The sequence below is a fragment of the Phalacrocorax aristotelis genome, chromosome 1 (assembly GCF_949628215.1).
Source record: "Phalacrocorax aristotelis chromosome 1, bGulAri2.1, whole genome shotgun sequence".
Taxonomy (NCBI): Eukaryota; Metazoa; Chordata; class Aves; order Suliformes; family Phalacrocoracidae; genus Phalacrocorax; species Phalacrocorax aristotelis.
This window is the reverse complement of record NC_134276.1, coordinates 47078205-47098644: the sequence shown is the minus strand read 5'-3', so window position 1 is coordinate 47098644 and position 20440 is coordinate 47078205. Positions and strand designations below refer to the sequence as shown.

General features: G+C 36.7%; 1 protein-coding gene across 50 annotated transcripts in view; it reads left to right on the top strand.

The window, feature by feature from the left end:
- Nucleotides 1-20440, top strand: part of MYCBP2 (MYC binding protein 2) — a 208207-nt gene that overhangs the window by 84874 nt on the left and 102893 nt on the right. For all 50 annotated transcript variants that reach the window (XM_075088952.1, XM_075089039.1, XM_075089209.1 and 47 more), the window contains 12 exons: nucleotides 1786-1905; nucleotides 2254-2335; nucleotides 8454-8571; nucleotides 10342-10546; nucleotides 10892-11045; nucleotides 13519-13691; nucleotides 14816-14941; nucleotides 15042-15169; nucleotides 16924-17015; nucleotides 18067-18201; nucleotides 18288-18371; nucleotides 19412-19508. In XM_075088952.1, coding sequence (XP_074945053.1) covers nucleotides 1786-1905; nucleotides 2254-2335; nucleotides 8454-8571; nucleotides 10342-10546; nucleotides 10892-11045; nucleotides 13519-13691; nucleotides 14816-14941; nucleotides 15042-15169; nucleotides 16924-17015; nucleotides 18067-18201; nucleotides 18288-18371; nucleotides 19412-19508 — 1514 coding nt within the window. The remainder of the gene's footprint in view (nucleotides 1-1785; nucleotides 1906-2253; nucleotides 2336-8453; nucleotides 8572-10341; nucleotides 10547-10891; nucleotides 11046-13518; nucleotides 13692-14815; nucleotides 14942-15041; nucleotides 15170-16923; nucleotides 17016-18066; nucleotides 18202-18287; nucleotides 18372-19411; nucleotides 19509-20440) is intronic.

Here is a 20440-nt window from a genome sequence, read left to right as displayed (position 1 = left end):
TGACTAGGAGGAAAAGTTCTGTATTTTCAGGGGTGATTTTTGTTGTTAAATAGTGGTTCTGCCTCTATTTGCTTTTGTTGTTGATACAAAAAAGCTGCAGACAGACCTTCAGAAACATTTTTTTTCTAATGTGCATGCAGTCTGGTAGCACATAACTGACCCTGCTGGAAAAAATTCAAAAATCCCATGGCAATTCTGAGAGCCAGACAATTCCTTTACCGCATCTCAATTTCACACATATCCAACATGTAGTACAAGTGTAATTGTTTTTGATGGAGAGCACCCACATTTTCAAAGGAATACTTTACCTGTGCTATTAAACCTAATTCTTCAGAAGTAATACTGAAGACCTATATGCACTGTTCCTTTACAGATGTAAATCACACAGAGATTCATATAATTTCTGTACTCAGTCATCACTAGAAAATAGCTTTATTTCCAGAACAGTAAGATTGTTTTAAAAATGGTTTGTAATAAAAGTTCTGAAACCACTTTACTGTATCAGCAGTTTCCATGCAATGAAAGGAAAGGAAGTTTGAGCGATATGCATAAAACCAAAACTAAGTTTTTAAAGATTTGTAAGTCTGTAAAGTGCTGTACTGCACACAGTGAATAATGAAGTCTCAGAGGTCAGACTTCTGCTAATGATTATTTAGGAAAATGTGCAGAAGTTATAAATATAGATCTAAATTAACACCACCTTAAATGCTTCGAGCAGCAATTTTTTCCCTGTATCAGTTTTGTTCATAAAGCAGTAATTGTTCAGAATTATCACAGAAAATGTAGAAACGCCTTTGTGCAGTTACTTTTCACTTCCTATATTTTCTTTGATTGTGCTAGAGATGGTGTGTCTAAAGTCATATACGAAATTTTTCATTGTGAAAATGCACTTTCTTTAGAGCTTTCGTTGCCCACTTTCTACACAGGCATAGGTGTGTTAATGCAATGGGCATGTTGTCTGTTTCTCTGTCACGTTGGTTTCCTGCTAGTATTATGAAACCACCTTCCTTTGTGACCCTGTGACCATATAATCTAATTATAGTGAAGTTGTTAGATGACATAAACATTCTGATTTCTGGAGAAGAGAGTGGTTTTCAAGAAGTTTATAAATAATACACTTATTTGTCACTTCAGTGCTTTTAGCTGATGCAAGGGCAGTTTGACTCTAGGAACCAATAATGCACTTCAGACTTACTAAAGGAAATCACAGAAACAATGTCTAAAAATACATCTTAAATGGACAGGAAACAGATGTGCTAGTAGTGAGTACGTTGGCATTGTTAGAAATGAGCTGCATAAGTAATTGTTAGTTATGTAAAACAAGGGCTATATGCCCAAGTTGTAGTCAAGTCCTTAACAAGTAGCAATTGGAAGACACAGGCCAGGCTGTGCCTACTGAGTTTAACTACAGTGCTTTCTGTCTACTTTGTAATGCTGTTTATATAGAAGAATGAAAGTGATTATTAGGCAAAACTTCTGAAGTTGTTTGAATTTCCTGTTTTGCTGGTCATTTTTGTCTGCTCTTTGGAAGTTTCTGCTTTAAAGGATGTGATTATTTTCCGGCATATAACTTTGTAGTAGGTTGTTTAGAAGCAGAGTTTTTGTCATCTTTCACATCTACTTTGATGCCACGTTTTGAGCTGTCTCTCTATTCCTATTCTGTGAGTTCTTTCTCCTACCTTACAAATGGCAGGGTGGGGAGTTGTTTACTATTCTTCTTCTATTCATTCTTCTAATATAACTCTTTTAGAAGACATGGGATGTAATTCTAAGTTTTGTTTATAGACGGAAGTGGAGAAAGAGGTGAGAAGGATGCCAGCAAAATCACAACCTATCCACCAGGGGCTGTCCGCTTTGACTGTGAACTGCGAGCCGTACAAGTCAGTTGTGGATTTCACCATTCAGGTAAAAACAAATAAATGAATGTTAATTGCAGCGTAGAATTCTTGGTATTGTTTTTAGTTTTGTCATATGTGTGTTTCACTGCTTTGTGTTTAATTTTCAATAAGGAAATAGTTACATTGGAACCTTTTAAAGAATTTTTGAGTCATTTGAAAGCATGTGCATGGCACAGCTCTAGCCCTGTGTGGAGATGCTAGCTGTGATGGGTTGTGAAATCTGGTATAGATCTCTGTCAGTGCTTCAGTAGGGATCGTTAACTGTGCTCCTCAGAAGGGCTAACCAGCGCTGGTGCAGTGCCACGCTAACATGTGCGTGTCAGAAAAATATTCTTCCTCTTTCTTTGTTTTTCAGTGGTTTTGATGGAGAATGGTGATGTTTACACATTCGGATATGGGCAGCATGGGCAACTTGGACATGGTGATGTTAATTCCCGGTGAGCTGGTAATTAAAGGACGTGATTCTGTATTGATGAACTGCTGCATAGAAAGTGGCTGAATGTCTGTTTCTCTGTAACTGGCAAGTGTGAAAGCTCAAATATTGCCCAAAATAAGTTGATAAGCTCTTACTCTTTACTTATTCCCCGTAACCTCTGGATAAAGTATAGATACTGTTGTACTCTGTAAGTAATTTTTTTAGTAATGAAGGCTTTTGTGCATAGTTATTAGCATAGCTTTGATAAGTGAGTTTGAAATGCTTCTGTCTCTTCAATTTTCCCTACATATATGAGAGAATGACATTGAAATCTCATTAAGATTTCATTATTTCTGAAAAATACTACATGTGCAATAATTGAAATCATATGTTGTTGTAAACCTAGATCAACCTGTTTGTTACACCATTGGCAGTAGTCCAGTTATAAAAATATAGTTTTTATTTATTATTAATCTGGAAAATTAAGTCACTAAGCCTGGTTCTCAGCTGCATTTTGTAGACGCTTACTTTGAATGTCAGCTTGAGAGTGGTATGTGCTTTCTTTGTGGTCAATGGAAATAGAGAAGTCAAGAGTGTGGAGAGCTATTTGACTAACCACCCACTACTTATCTACTTTAGGTATACTCAGTAGCTCTGTAAACTTTATCATCCTGATCTCCATTGACTACAGTGAGAGCATAGATAATTCAATACAGGTGTCTTTAATGTGAAGCTCAATCTTAGCCTTAGTATCTTATCTACTCACTAAAGTAAAAAAAAATCAGTGTCCTGCCATAAAAGGAAATGTAATAATGTTGTTCTTTGGGCACATGCATATACCATATAACACACAAGGCAGGGAATTTTGAGTAATAGGAATCATTGAGGCTTCGTGTATATCCAGTAATGCCCAGTATCCTTATGTAAGAGGCATACAGAGTGGAGCATCCATGGCCTGTCTTCAGTTCTGTCATTTATCTTGTAACAGTGAGATGAAAATTACTGAACATCTGTCATCCTAATCTCTTCCAAATGATTTCTTTTGTCAAGTTTCTGAAGAAATCTTCATCATCTTAAAACTTTCACTGGATTCACTAAAGAAAAGGGGGAGAGGGAAGGAAGAAAGACAGTTTACTGGAAGTGTTACTTTGTATTGACTGCTGTGCCTAATGGTAGTCTCTAAATTATTACACCTACTCAGTTTGCATTGGACTGGTGAATGCAGTCTGTGTTTCTGCCTATGGTAGAGCCATATCACAGATAAGTACTCTGGTTTTGTTTCTGGAAATTCTTGGATACTTGTTCCAAGCTACAAGTGCTTTAGCTGGCAATTCAAGCCACTACTAGAATAAGGCCAGTTTCTGTCCTAAAGACTGAAGAGGTACAAAGAGCAGTGGCATTTGTACTGATAACTTACTGTCTCCTATTTCCAACTTCAGTGAAATCGCTTGGCTTTTCTGAAGGCATCGGAGCTATCTGCTATATCTGTCAGAGTTTCAGGCAGTAAACCCTACATCTGTTGCTTATTTAGACAGAAACTGGATGGAAACCAAATGTAGTTCCAGGTGAGATCCTAGAAGAGAACGTGAAACATCCTGTGCCAAAGGATAGTGCTTGACCAGGCCTAGAAGCTGAGGAGGTACAAGTGACTTGGCACTGGCCTTTTTATCGTTCTACAACAGACCCTAGAGAGTGTCTGAAAAAAAGCCTTGAAGAAGTTTGGAGTAGGTCCTGTGCATGAGAACTGGCTGTAGTACTATATTGCTGTTTAGCACCATCATTCAAATGATAATTTCCTCATTGATGTACTTCTTTTTCCAGCTTTAAGTAGAGATCTCTCCTCTGTCCTCACAGTAAGGGATTCAGAGAAGGAAACAGGGAATCCTTATGCAGAGTTCCACCTCAGTTGGGATGCAGTGGTGCTCAGATGGCCAGCTCCAGCCAGGTCAGTGGTATGTCAGTCATGCAGTGTGTCACATTGCGGGTATTGACCTCAGGAAGTCCATCATCTTCTGAATCCAGGATCTGATACCCTACTGTGCTTCTAGGAAACAGAGAGGGGAGAATAAAAAAAGTAGTAATATTTAGGCAGCCTAGCTAGTATATCTAAATACTGGGAGCCCCTGGAAACAAGACCTGTCAGGGAAAATGCAGGAACTCTCATTTTCATCTGAGAACACCATCTTCATTGCCAGATGAAGCAATGATGGAAGTTCCTGGGCAGCAATTGATGACTTACCCTTTCAGAGACTTCTGTCTTGCAGTATAAAGATTTAGTAGTGAGACTATATTTTCAAAAGTCTTGAAAATGCTTAAGTTTTGAGTTCTATGCACCTGTCTAGACATGCCTTTCTGCTTAACTAAGGGGATTCTGGAGTCTCTATTGGAGTATGGTAAACACCAGAAATTCTTCTTCCTAATCCAGTAGGAATGGGGCATATTCCATACCCTAGAAGGACTTAAGACTTCTTTGTGCACCCAAGCAAATAAAAAAGCGGATGAACAGGACAATTTTGTTCTCAATAAACCATTAATAGAACTGCAGTGGTGTCGATGAACAAGCAATATGCACAAGCTGGTGTCATTTTTTTCTCCAGCAAAGACTTCAGGCATTCACAGATGGCCAAGTGATCTGGTTCCTGGGAGGCCATTTTTTCCATGTCAGTATGCTGGAGCCACTAACTAGTCTGCAAAGGCTTTCTTCTGTAAGATCCCCAGTGACAGATGTTGATGAGCTATTCATGACATGAAGGATTTGTCAGTCTCTGCTTATATTCTCAAATTAGATGCTGGCGGATAGAAACTCAGTGGAAGCAAGAAATGCTTTGCAATATCTAGTCTTGGTGAAAAATAGCATGTCTTAACTTCAGGTAAGCAAAGGCCTGTTTATTGCTGATGCTTGTCTCAAGAAGCTGGGGCTTAAAACTCCAGGATCTTTCTACTATTGTTCAAAATTTGCTTGCATTTTGTGTACAAACTGTTGACTTCAGCAGTACATTAGCAAGTACATGATCTGGCAGTCAAGCTTCAGAAATGGAACAACTGAAGTAAGACAATCCTGATGTGATTTTGCTTCCAGAGGTTAAACAATGACGTGGAAGAAAACTGAGCAGACCTTCCATGGACAGTCAGCTATCTTGTCTTTGAAGACCAAGTGTAGAGATTATATACTGTTAGTATCTCTGGGGAGGGGGAACAAGTGTTGTATCACCTCTGTTTGACAGGACCATGTTTCTAGGTGCATTGTCTGATTATTTTACTTCAGTGGTGCAATGCAGGTCTTATTTACATCTTTTCGCCAAACTTCCAGTTACCTCTAAAATCTAAAAATCCCCTTTTATTTTTTTAATCAACTCTGCCTGCACTTGACAGAAGTTACTACTGGTTTCCTTTTACCCATTACGCAGTACCAGCCCATGGTGACCCTGAATTTACAGCACCACGGTCAGCTGCCCCCAGTGACATCTTGCCAGACCGGACAGCCAGTTGTTGCCTGGATAAGTACCACGGACAGCGATTGTTCGAACAGTTAATGCAGGACGAGTTTGCAAAGACCAGGTCTGCTCCCAGAAATGCTTACCCTTCAGGATGGAAGAGGGGTTTGGTGTGGACAGCCAAAATGCATTTGGACCTTCTGCAGGACCTGGAGTTAGCTGATGCGTGCATATCTGCTGTTTTTCATTCAGCAATCTTACATTTTCCCAAGGGATCTCGGGTTACTGTCTATGTTGGTGTGGTTGGTCTTTTGTGATTGATCTGTGTCATAACCAGAAGCCAAATAATCTGTGAGTTTGACACTGCTGTGTCCTTCTACTCCATCCCAGAAGAATACTTCTTGCTTTCTCCCATTCAAATGGAGAAACATGGGTTGTGAAAACTTTGTTCAGAGTCTCTCAGACTCGAATGTGTCTATGCTAAGCTTTTCTGTGTTGTGTTTAAAAGGGATAGAGAAATACTCAATAGTATCACAGGCTTTAAATTCCATATGCATCAAACTGGCTTATTGTAGTTTCCCAATCCTTCATACTTTCATGAAGCGAAAACTATTTTTCTGTAATTTTACTTTATTTTTTGGCGTAGTTAAGTGTCTTAAGCTTTTTCCTGTTCATTTCTTTAGTTGATATGCTGTAGTTGACCATTCCAAAAGCTACGTGATCTGAATAAAAGAGCTATTTAAGAGGATAACATATCTCTCTACCTTAGTTGCTTGTCTGGTTTTATGCTGCTGCCGCCAAGGGAATACATACACAGCGTTCAAATAATGTTGCTGATGGAATCAATTGGCAAAAGAGAAAGATAATAGTTTTGGTGATAATAGCTTAGCTTTTATGCATCAAATAGATGAAACTCTCACTTTTTTTAAAAAAAAAAAACCATAGGATTGATAATTCCATGCCTGCAGCTATCATAATTTTGAGGGAGAAAAAAAAAAAACTTTGATCAAAATATTTCCCTCTAACAGGAATGATTTTGGATTAGTTCTTAATTAAGTTTTGTTTCTGCCTCAGTGTGTTTTTGAGCCTCCTTAAAGTTAATGGGAGGCAAATCTAATGTTTCTTCTGTTTTTAAAATGTTTCATCATTGGAGCTGCTAGACTTTGCCCTGTGTGTCTGTGTATAACCTTACCAGTGTCCAAACCCGTGTGCCTATAGACTAACAAAGGCTTCTAAATTTATGAAGGTCATGTTGTGCATCCTTTACCAAATTTTATGCTACCCTTCAGTCTCTCAATCTCCATTAGAGTCACCCACTGGAAGCTACATTCACCATGAAGGAGTAATTTATTTCAATATACCTGTGTTCCCTCTCCTTCAGGTCGTCAACCTATCTTCATGCTATATTCCTCTATTCCACATTTCCATATGTTCATATCTTCCCACCTACTCTTTCACTTTCCCCACTGAACACATGCTGTCTGTCCTTCCTCCTACTTTCTTGACTTCTGTTTTGCCTGCAATTCAGCCAAAACCAGAATGTGAACATCATTTTGCACATCAGCTGCTAAACAATCACTAGGTAACTGTGGGGTTGAAGCTTTCTTTTTTTTTTTAATTCCAGCATAGGACAACCTGTTCTTATTTTAGATTAACCTACTTTGAAAGTGTGTGTTTAAAAGTAAGTTTAAATAGTGCTGCTGTTCTCTGGTGGCAGAGTTCCCAAACATAGAGTTCTTTGGGAATAACTTGTTCTTTAAGTTCACAGTCTTTCTAAGTCCACAATAAATTTGAAGTCTAGGGAGACATTCATTAGGGAAATCAAAGTCTGATACAGTTCTTGAAGGCTCCTGTTGACTTTGAGATTGAGATAAAAATTTTAGTTTTAGTAACTCATACTTCTCTCTTTTTATCTTTTCTGCTATGCCTACTCTAAGTCATCACTTCCAAGTTTTCTTTCTTCGCTTCTTGGACATACTGTCGGGGTTTTTTTCCTTTGTTTTTACACGAATGGGAAGTTTATTTTCTTATACCTGTCTGTATTTGGGAGGCACACGGGTTAGACTCTCAGATCTTTCTGGAAGACAATTCTGAGAGGTTTTTTCTTTCCTGAGTCTATGAGTTTGATGGAGAGCAGTTCTTTAATGCCTTATTCTCCATTACAAAGCTGATGCAGGTGGGTAAACCTTCTCTTTCTTTTATTATTCTCTAGACAGTGATCTCAAGAGGGCCATCTCTGTTTTGCTTCTGGTAGTTTTACTAGGGTACCAACTGTGTAAGGCTTTGATTGCTTCTTGATGCACACAGTTTGGTTTAGTGCTTAACCAGCATCCTCACTACAGAATTCTTTTACATTTACACTGCAATATATTTTATATACATATACATATATATTAGTGTAACTACAGTAACATTAATGTAATCCTACAATGATATATTAAACTAACCATTTTTATTCTATGCTAATTTCTGAATTCGAGCGAAGAGAGGGTACTTGGTTTAGTTCCCTGCAGCAAGAGGACATAAACTTAAATATCCAGTAGTCTTTCAAACCTCTGTTCATTTAATATGTAAGATGTTGCTTGACTCTGATGCCATATAATATGTGAAGATATTTCCCAGTGATTGAAATCCTTATAATACTAATGTATGTGTTAAATGTTGCATAAACACGTATTGATACAAAATTAATTTATTTTGATATAGGGGATGTCCCACTTTGGTGCAAGCATTACCGGGTCCTAGTACACAGGTTACTGCTGGGAGCAACCACACAGCTATTCTCTTAATGGATGGCCAGGTTTTCACATTTGGAAGTTTCTCAGTAAGGAAATAATAATATTTATTAATGGGAATAAGGTAGTAGTTAATATTGTTCAAAGACCTTTCAAAACAGTTTGCTTATACTTGCTCTTATAGAACTACTCATGACTTCTGCATGTCTTTTGTGTCTGTTACGCTTAAAAATGTGGCCCCTAATATTGTTGTGGTTAGAAAAGCATGATGCTAGAAATTCTTGGTGGTTTTTATGTTTTAATGAAGAAGGTGATTTAAAACTCATTATTTTATAAGGTGCACCAGTTTTCTCAAAGTCTTACTGTTGCAAGCTTGATTGCAAATAAGTATCTATTGCATATTCTTTTACCTGTCTGTCTGCATGTGTTAGGAAAAATAGATGTCCTGCTTTCTTTTGTAGAAAGCAATGAGTTGCAGAAGTTATGCTTACACTTGAGGGAAGATTATTGCTCAGTGTGACACAGCATAACTCTGGTACTCTTCTTCCATATCCACATGGTGCATGTTCTGCTGTGTCCATGTGGAATCCATTCTTATATTCACTGAATAAGCACTTGAACATCATTTAGTTCCCCTTTGTCCTGACTTCAGGCCTTCATGCCTCCCTGTCTTTGCAAATACCCCCTCACTGCAATCTCTCCGGTGTCATCTATTGTTCATGCTTTTCCACTAATGGCCTTTTGGCAAAAGCTGGATTATAGGCACTAAGCTATTTTTACATGCTTTAAAAACTGGGTAATGCCGAACATGGCAGAAGAGAAATTCTTCAAAAGAAGAACTTTTGAAATCTGTATTTTTACAAAAAAAAACAACTTCAAAAGTAAAGACTGATATTTTTAGAATTTGGGAATCAGGTTTTGAATTAAGTGTTACACAAGATGGCACTTCCATTAGGTAATATTTTGTTGGTTTTTTCACACTTCAGGGAAGAGCTTTGGTGTCCATGTTACTGTCAAAAGTGACTTGGACATATGAAGGTTTAAGCTTTGTTGACTTGCCATGAAACTTAGCCCCTGAAGAACCAAAATCACTCTCCAAAATAGGATTTAAAAGCCTGTCTGCTGACTGAAGGTTTTTTCTTTTCCTAAAAGAAAAAATAAATTTAGACCGTATTTAGACCACCTGCTCTATGCATCTGGTTTTAATATTGTAATGCTTGAAAGTTTATTGAAAGCCTCATAAAGTCAAGACAAGCTCAAAAGCAAGCATGTTTCTTGAAAATGTCTTCACTAAGTTTACTTACATACAGTGTTATGTAGAGAGAGAGATGATTAACATGCTGGACAGAGGGTATTTGCTGTACATATCTGTTTCTTCTCTCTTGCAATTTTAAATAAGAAGTTGCCTTGACTTCATTAGCCTGCAGTGAATTTGCTTTGCCTGAGTGAGGCAGATGGAGCCTGATACGTAGATTCCCCCCCGCCCCCCGTTAATTCATTCCTTATTTAGCACTATAGCTACTTGGATATTGAGTACTGAAAGAGAAAAATGCTTTTATATCTGACTCTGAAGATGGAAAGGAGGGTTATCCATCATGGAGAATTTGAATTGCATTTAAAAAAAAAAAAAAGAGTTCATTCAAAAACCTAACTGAATAGGGAGCACAGTATCTGTTAATAACTTGTTCCTTGTATTTAAACATGTAACGCTTCACTTAGAGCAGCCGTTGCTTTTTGAAGGTAATGTTGTGGTAAGCTATCTCTTCCAGATTACTAATTTTGTATGTTGAAACTATCCAAGTAACTTGTTCATCTTTGAGACTTACTGTTAATTACTAATTCTTGCATTCTCTCTATAGAAAGGTCAGCTTGGTAGACCAATTCTGGATATGCCCTACTGGAATGCAAAACCAGCACCTATGCCTAATATAGGCTCTAAATATGGACGCAAAGCAACATGGATTGGAGCGAGTGGAGACCAGACTTTTCTCCGGATCGACGAAGCTCTCATTAATTCTCATGTGCTTGCTACATCAGAGATATTTGCAAGCAGGCATATAATAGGCAAGAACTCTTCTAGAATATTTTAAATACTTACAGAAGTATTGGAGAAAAAGAGCTTTTGTCACACAAACAATAGAACAGCAAGTCAAAAATGTGAATGGAGGGAGTTAAAATATATTGACTTTTTAGTTATACTGCACATGATGATTCTTTAGAAATGTAATTCTATTAAAAACAGGGATGTAGAAGTCTGAACTTTTCTTGCACTTAAATCCTACTACGGTTTATTTTTTGATGTAGCAGTATATCTGTTCATCCCTACTACATTAATGCTTCATGCATAGAAAATGCCACATAATGAGTGGAGTCTTCATGATTTTCTGCTCTTTTTGCTCCCTGATCTAGGTTTGGTACCAGCTTCAATATCAGAACCTCCTCCTTTTAAGTGTCTTCTGATAAACAAAGTAGATGGCAGTTGCAAAACATTCAATGATTCTGAGCAGGAAGACCTTCAAGGTTCTGGTGTCTGTCTGGATCCTGTCTATGATGTTATTTGGAGGCAAGTGTGGATTATAGCTATTAAAGTCATAGTATAGAAATCCTTTTTAAAATATTTTGGGAGGCTGGAGATGTGATTATGCTCATTTCCCTACTACATGGAAGATGAAACATTTTTTTTAAACTTATCTTTTTTTTCCACAATTTCGGATGATTTGTTCAAGTAAGCCCCAAACAAACATCTTCTCTTGCCTGATTTTTTTTTGATTTCTTTTCTTTTTTGCATCATTCTCATTCCAGTCTCATGATGTTTGGGGGACCCCAATCCTTGCCACCTATTTACTCTTTTTATTCTTCCCTTACTTCCCTCCATCTATTTAACACTTTACTGAATATTGTGATTTTCTTGCCATACCCAGCTTCCACAACCTTGTGTCTTAAATCTTCATCCTTCTCTAAGGCATTAGTGATTAAGACTTGAATAGGAGAAGGGGTGGAGTAATGATACTTTTTTCAGTTCTGACACTTCGAGAGGTCAAAATAAAGATACTTACTTAGATGGCATACACGTTCAAATTACGGTTGATTTATTTCAGTCTTTGGGGATGATTGCTTCCAGTGGAGTCTTTCGGCAGGTGTAGATCATAAGCCCTTGTTCCAAAACAGAATCATAACATTGATTTCTTCTATAATGATTTAAAAGCTATGTTAGCCAGGAATTGGAAGAGAAATTTGGACTGTCATCTGAGTGCAAGTGATAGATGATGCTTAAACTGTTTGAAGACTTAGGCAAAACAAGAATAGCAGCTTACAGGTAGAATAAAGCGGGGAGCCAGCTAGTCTGCATTCATCTGGGAAAGATAATGTCATGTAAGAACATATTTTCAGAAGATCACTGAGTCCAAAGGCTGCTTGCATCCTACTTTGGATGTTAATCCAAAATTGAGATTCAAGAACTTAATAGCCACTTAACACTGGAGTATGCATATTTGCTAGGCATGTTCTTTTATGACCTCTGAAGTTGTTTGGATGGCTGTAGTCCTGCATTATGCACGTCCCCAGGATCGTTTGATTCTCATCAGCTAGCTACCAGTTCCTACTTAAATTATGCTGAGATTTGAAATAAGGAAGAGTAGCACCCACATCCCTTAAAGCTCTCAGTCATGATATTATTAGTGTGATTAAAGCACACTGAAAGACTCAATTTACAAAAAATGCAGTTTTTGATGGCCATGGGAAAGCAGCAAGTTTCAGGGGAGGTGATGACACTCAACTTGATTTAACACACCAGAATGGTTATTCAGCTTGAGAAAGTTCAAAGTCACATGTTAAAGATATTATTATGGGTAAACATGGTTTGAGGTGTTACATTGTCTTGCAAAATTTTGGGGACAGTACATGTAAATCTAGACCTTAAATACTTAACTGAAGAGTGGATTCTTGGAGTCTGTGCACATTTATTTCTGTGTTATATCCCATTCTTGTTTAGTAGAAAATATCAAAACAGTGTAAGGAAGAGACATGTTAATGAATATGCTTATTAGTAGTGAAATATTTTGTATATTATTATTCCTGGGCATTTTTATTCATGCCTATTTAAATGAAGGGTGCTGTTTCTGTGTTCAGAGGGACAGCGTAGTTGATTACATGGATTTTTAAGATTTCACAGCTTTGACTTTGTAAGTTAGTGGTGAAATTCAAGTGGATAAATTCTTTCGTGTGTGTGTGTATCAACTTGCACATTGCTAATTCGTTGAAATCCTGAATACATATGGTGTCTTATAATATTATAGTTAAAACTATTTCTTTGTCTGTCAGACCACCTTAGCCCCATTTGGATTTTTTAGAACAGTGTGCCAAGTCAAAATTCTTTTCATGCTTATTCAGAACACTTCCATGGGCCTATGTCTTCTAACTGTTTCTTCCTTTTACATAGTGATATCAAAGACTTATTTTTATTATTATTATTTTATTTTTCTCCATGTTAATCTATAGTATAGAAAGTATTTGTATTCCCTTATTTATGCTGCCCTTTTGTATAATCCCTTAAATACTCGTAAGGTGATGTTATCCATTTTAAAAAGCCCAAACAAAAATCGTTGGAATTCTCAAGTTTTTTACTCTTAATTGAAGGTGAGTAACCCTTTTACTTTCACTTGGCATCCTTATCATTTTTGAGCACATCTGCCATTATATCTAGTACTTTGCTGGTTACTTCTTTCTTCTTAATAGATTATGCTGTTTTAATATTTATTGGCATTGAAAATTGTCTTACATTTTCTGAAATTTATAAACCCATAATATAACTGTTTGACTTGACGTACAATAAGAATGTTTTTGTGTCTTTCTATTTGGTAGTGTGTTAAGCTAGTGAAGTTTATATGTGTTTGGTGTAATGATGTTCAATTTTAAAAGTTTGTATTAGCAGATCTACATTTTACATTAAGTATCTTATCAAATTTAATTATCAGTTAGGTTTTTGTATTTTTTTAGGTGGTGAAAGGTTTTTTTAACTCTGTTTTGTCTTGCTCTAGGTTTCGACCAAATGCTAGGGAACTGTGGAGTTACAACGCAGTAGTTGCCGATTCCAGACTTCCCTCAGCTCCAGACATGCAATCCCGGTGTAGTATTTTGAGTCCAGAACTTGCTCTACCAACAGGTTCCAAAGCTCTAACCACCAGATCTCATGCAGCTTTGCACATTCTAGGTATACATTTATAGTTGATGAGTCAGAAGCTTAGATGAAATAAAGGACCATCACTTAATGTATAACTGAATTGTAATCTAACAGCTTTCTGACTTTTTTGAGTTAAAATTTTACTTTGTAATCTTTCACCATTGCTCTTAGCATGATCTGGCTGATATGCATTAATTTTAATCAAAATAGTTATCTTCTGCCATCTTCATGATGCTAGAGGATTTTAGAGTTCTGATGGAACCTGCTACTAGAGGTCAGAATAAAGTAAAAGACCTTTCTAGATTATGTTTTTGGACAGTGTGCGGAATAAAGTCAGTATTATTCAGTTAACCTGGGGTCTCCAAAAGACAGGAAAAAAGTGCTCTTAAATAAACTCTTTATTTTAAAGTAAATGCAATATCTAAAATTAGAATTTAGTCTTTGCAGTTTTGTATAATGGGGCACTAAGAGTAATATGATTTCCTTTTGTAGTTTAAAAAGGCTACCAGAACAAAAAATAATCCCACTGTGTTCATGTATAAACTGGTCATATGCAACATACCCCAGCATACCCAGTGCTTAAAGGCACAGCTTTGGAAGTTATTTTAGCTCACTTGCTGATTGTGAAGAGCAATCAGTTCTTTGCCCTGCCCCTTTCGTTGTGTGTTAGAGATGTGATAAAATTTAACTTGAACAGAACTTTTTTGTGTCTGAGTCAGAGCAAGGTGTGTTAGGTACCCATGTATATGAAACAAAATGCCTTTTCTGAAGACTCTCAGATCTGCCCATAATTCAGTTACTACTTAACTCTTTTTTGGTAATAAGGGAAATGTAAAAAGGAAAAAAAACAGTGAGGATGTTGCTGGCAATTTATTTACCATTGGAAATGTTGCAAAGTAGACTTAATCAGGCTTCCTGTTATTCTGGAAAATGAATAAATTAAAAGAAATCAATTTTCAGTGACGAACCGTGAGATTCTACAGCGGTGACCCCTGACCTAATGAAAGCTATAATGATATTCAGTAGCATATATGTAGTTTAGGGACAAAACAGTTAGGTTGCTTTGATCTTTTTAACTAGTATTCATTTCCATTTCACTGATTATAATCAACAGTAAGAAGTTTTGAGTTGTTCTTGGTTTTGCTTTCTTTTAGGTTGTCTTGACACTTTGGCTGCTATGCAGGACTTAAAAATGGGCGTAGCAAATACAGAAGAGGAAACTCAAGCAGTAATGAAAGTTTATTCTAAAGAAGACTATAGCGTTGTTAACAGATTTGAAAGTATGTACACAGTAAAATTTTATAGCACAAGCTGATCAAGCTTGTGGAATAAAAGGCTAAGATAAATTAACCGTATTTTTGTTGGGTTTTTTTTCTGCAGGTCATGGAGGTGGCTGGGGTTATTCAGCTCACTCGGTAGAAGCTATCCGTTTCTGTGCTGATACGGATATTTTGTTAGGTGGTCTCGGCCTTTTTGGAGGAAGGGGTGAATACACTGCTAAAATAAAGGTAAGTTTTTTGGTTTTGTTTTAAACAACATAGTGTTTCAAAATCAGGACTTTAGAAATGCCACCTAAAACCATGATTAGTTTTATTTTGTGATGAGTGAGTGCTTTACTGTGTATTAAAAGCATTAGTAGTAGAACCAGAAGAAGGCTTCTCAGCAAGAAGTAATGAACCATATGCAGGTAAGATGGGCGAAGTAGAGCTCTGAGTATTACTACTCTTAATTGGCAGTGGTCGGCCCGTTCTTACCTTCACTAACTGCTATGCCGTCTTGCAGGTGTCTTGAGCAGATATGGCAGTGGGTAGAATGGTTCTGTGATCTATTTACACAAAGCTCAGAGGCCTACCTGCAGAAAACTGGTGTTGTGGGCTTCAAGTTAGAATCACGTCCTATGTTGGAATACATGAGGGACTGCTTCTCAGAAATAGAAAAAGAGTGCTTATCAGTAGCTGGAATTCCTTTGGTGCCAGCTTGGCCATTGCTTCCCACCGTCCCGGCACTTCTTTCTCAGACTGCTCTCTGGAGAGCTGCTCAGCTGGGATTCTTCAACTGAGAGTGAATGACACCAAACGTACTTAACTCTGCTTTGTGCCAAACGTGAGGACAGTTAGGGCTGGAGCACGTGCACTGATATAAAATGAATAAATAAACCTGGCTTTGGATATAAAAACTCACATAAACACACAGTGTGATGATAGAGTTCTGGTTTCTGATAAGTAGCTTCTGTTCCTGCATTTAATAAGAATTGGAGAAACTCCCTGAAAGACATTGTTAAGGATGGATCTAGTATCTGTCTGAGATTTATATTAGATGTCTATATTTTGAATGTTATTGTTGTTACTTGTTTACTGGATTATTGAGTTTTCTTTTTTCTGTTTTCAGGTGAGTAGGTATTAAAGTTTGTTTTAGGGAAATGGATGGCATATGCTTAGCAGTAATATTTGTGTAAGACAACAGGAGATCCAAAATAAGTAGTTGTACTTTATTCTAAATTAACACAATGACTCAGAATTGCAAATGGTTGAGGAAAGCCAAGAAACTTGACAAAAAAAAAAAAGCATGACTAATGCTTAAATACTAAAAGTAGTAACCCAATGAAAGCACTCTAGTGTTATTTTTTCAATGTGTTTCTGGCTGTCTAGGATTAGCTTATAGCCAAGATAAGATTTGCCAGTCCTACCAGAGATGAACTGCGTATTAAATAGGTATTTGCAAGAGAAGTCATAGACGTGTATTGTGGTCCTTTTTTAAACTGATCAAAATGTAGAAGTGATTTTTGACTGAGAAACCCAAGTCCTTTTGAAAAAGGTATCATCTTTTGTCCTATTCACCAGCTCTTTATGACACTTATTGACTAGCTCTGCTAAACAGTCAAGTTGTCCCTGTCCAGAGAGGTTGAGTATATCTTCAGTGCGTTTCAATCTGTGATGGAAAGCCTGCACATTCTGCCCAGCTTTGCCTTTTTTAGATGCTCTGCCTTTGGCTTGCCTGCAAGATTTAGGGAGTTTCTTCACTTAAGAATATATCTGGGCATAAGGCTGGGAGGTCACTGTCAACTGCTATTTTTAAAAGCTGATGATATTACAGAATCCTCACTTCCAGGTGGGAATTTGCTGTCAGTGATAGTAACTAGCAGTTACTTTTGGGAAGGGGAAAGAATAGCAGTAGACCGTTTTCCAGAATGCCAGACAGGAAAAAGTGGTATTATGAAGTTTCTAATATCTAAAACTTTTTGCCTTTTTTCGGACTCCACCAGCTGTTTGAATTGGGTCCAGATGGGGGAGACCATGAGACTGATGGAGACCTTCTTGCTGAAACAGATGTCTTAGCGTATGATTGTGCTGCTAGGTAAGATGTTTTCCTTACCTAATTCTACCTACTTCTTGATCTTTATGTTTACTTTCTTCATACACATTTTAAAATAATTTCAATATCAACAGAGATGATCTACATTATTAGAAGTTTGTAGCAAGTGATGTAAAACTTACACTTAAGGTGTGTTGAGTAAAGTAGTAAAACACCAAATATTTCGCCAAGACATTATGGTACTAAATTAAAAGGAGGAAAAATCATCTCACGCTTGCTTTTGTATAAATCAAAGTCAAATCCCATATTCCTGCGACGAGAAGACAAGACAAACAAGATGTTACAGCAGCTCTTTTGAATAATTCTATCGAAAGGATGTTTTCGAGCATAAATGGGTATTTGCATTCAACAACTTGTCATTAAACTTATTGCAATATGAAATTATCGTAGCCAAAAGAATGGTTATTGTGCTTCAGCTCATTAGAATACAAGCAGTTATTGCTTGAAAGATTTTGTGCATATGGATGGGGTTAGCCATGTTTTAGCTGCTTTTTCGTTCGTTCTTATGAAATAATTTAACATTGAAATCATCCGTGACCGGTTCTTTTAGGTTTAATTCGTGTGTGTCAATAACCATAGATATATATTCTATTACTTTCTTAAATATTCTTGTGTAATTCCTAAGAATTTATTTATAAGCTCTTGTCACTTACAAAAATTTACCTAGAATTTCCTGAAACAAAAGAATATAATTAATACTTTACTTGCAGTGTTAGGTATTAAATGTAATTGGGTTTGTGTGTTAATTTAACTTAATCTCTCCTTACTCTGTTTGGCATTTGATATCTGATGGTTTCAAAATGCAAGATCAAGTTAGATTTAGGCATTTGTATGTCCTTCTGAATTATTTTTTTGTAATTACTACAATATTTTTTCAATGAAATACTTCAGAAGTGCTCAAGACAAATAGATACCTGAGATCAATAACTTTAATTCCATTAATTTTCAATTTTCTTTCATAAGCAGGGTGTAATTTGTTAAAGATAAATCTAAAAACTAATTCACATATCTCTTTTAAAATTTATTCTCCCAGAGAGAAGTATGCAATGATGTTTGATGAGCCAGTGCTCCTACAAGCTGGCTGGTGGTATGTAGCCTGGGCAAGAGTGTCAGGACCTAGCAGTGATTGTGGATCTCACGGACAGGCCTCTATTACTACAGATGATGGGTATTTTTTTTCCCTGTATTTTTTTTTAAATGCGAAAGAAGAGATTAATATTGCTTGAATAATAATTGGATTATTTTATCTTTCAGTGTTGTATTTCAGTTTAAAAGTTCCAAGAAATCAAATAATGGTACAGATGTTAATGCAGGACAGATCCCGCAGTTACTATACAGGTAATATTTTGGCCTCTATTTAGAACCGTTTACTGACGTGTGTTTTTAAACAGAGACCTTGTTAAAGTAAGCATATGCTTCATGAAATTATTATTGTATTAAGCTAAAGAAATCAGTATCTGAACAATCAAACCCAGAAAAAAAAACACACAAAAAAGAACAAAACAAACAAGCCCCCAGAAACTAAAAATAAAAAAATTAGATGTGCTTTACAATAAGTTTCCATAAATTAATCCTATGATAAGTGTTATGCAACTGTTCTAAAAAGCAAGAACTCTTTCACTGTATCGCCGATATATTTTTTTCAGATTTCCTCTGATATATACAGGACCTAATTTTTATATTTTATGTAGATATATGTTCCCCCCTGCCCCCATGCTGATTCTGAAACTTGGAATTTCTTCATACCAGTTCTCTTGCTATGTCCTTTCTAAGCATGTCCTTTTCAGGGTCCCTTATCAGAACAGCTCACTTTTGCAGGTAAGCTTTGTGTCCTTGACCCGTATCTCTCCAGAGGAAGGTTTCGTTTTGACTGATGCATGTGGAGTCCTGGCATAACCTGTTAGGTGCTTGGGTGATTTCTGTGGAGAGATGGTTGTAGCCAAAGACAAACAAGCCTTGGGGCTTCTGAAGGAAGGATACGGCTAAAGAGCCATGAGTGGCACAAAGGGAAAGGTGCTGCAGTTAGAGGTGCTGCTTGTAGTTTTTACCTCTGCGCGTATATTACCTCCACAAAACTAGTGTTCTTTAAGGTATAACATTTCTAGTCTTAATGTCATATGAAGAAATATAGTAAATACTTGTAATATTTTCATATGTAATTGGATCTTGACTTCATTATCAATTGTCACAATTCTGCCAGTTGACACGAATTCAAGATATTTGATTACTGGTCTAGAATGATTAAGAACTGGAAGAGATTGTGCTGAAATGGAACATTTTTTTGATAATTAAACTTTTCTTCCATTTGTCCACTTGAACAAGACAAACAGTAAAAACTTGTTGCAGATTTCAAGTCAGTTCTTAAATTGTTCTTCCAGGCTGCCAACAAGTGATGGCAGTGCGTCCAAAGGAAAGCAGCAAACCAGTGAACCTGTGCATATTTTAAAGAGATCTTTTGCCAGAACTGTCTCTGTGGTGAGTATTATCAGGAATCTTCTGTTTCCTGCAAGTTTGTTCTCATGTAGAAAATTGAAAGATGTACCTGCGGAAATAATTAATGATTTTCTGTTTGCTGTATCAAGCAGAAGTTAGGTGCACTAGTGTATAGAACATTGTGGGTATTTTTCTTTTTCTGAAGATTTCAGGTGTAACTTAATCTAAGCGAAGCTTGGTATTGACCTGAGGATGAGAGCCTAGAAAAGTATTTTTTTACAAGGTTTAGTTTACTTTTTATGTTTAAGCTACTTAGTTCTGGGGGAGATTTAGGGTGGTGTGGGGTTGAGTTCATATTTAATGTTGTATTCAATGTACAAGACTTACTCCATGCCAAGAAATTAATATTAGCAGTCTTTTCAGAGTTTTGAGGGAGCTTTACTATATGCTCTCTTCCATGGCTTTTAAATCGTTGTCGTTAATTGGTGAGATTAATCTTCCTCTTGGACGCATTCCAATATACATTGAGGAACAGACAGCATTTAAATAAACTTTGATAAGCTGAGGTAAGGAGTATTAATAGGCACAGTAAACTGCAGCTACCAATGGAAGATAGTCTGCAGTTCTTTGCCTACAGCAGGTGGTTAGTCAAATTTAGAGGAATACTGCGTTAAGTTGAAATGCAATATTATAATGCAGGATAAGACCAATTCTATCTTTGTTTTTGAAGTACAGTCCCTTCCTTATCTGTTACATGAAATGATTATTTGATTTTTTCAGTTCCATCCTTGTTTATATTTTATACTGCATTATGTGTGCTGTCAGTATTCTCAGCTGATAATTACAATTAAGTTATTGCCTCCATATGGACACTCAGTGCAATTTTTTTAACCAGCTTGCTTTCTCTCATTTATATATTCTTAATTTCTTCAGTATTCTGGAATGATCAGGACAATCTTTTCCTGTTCACATTT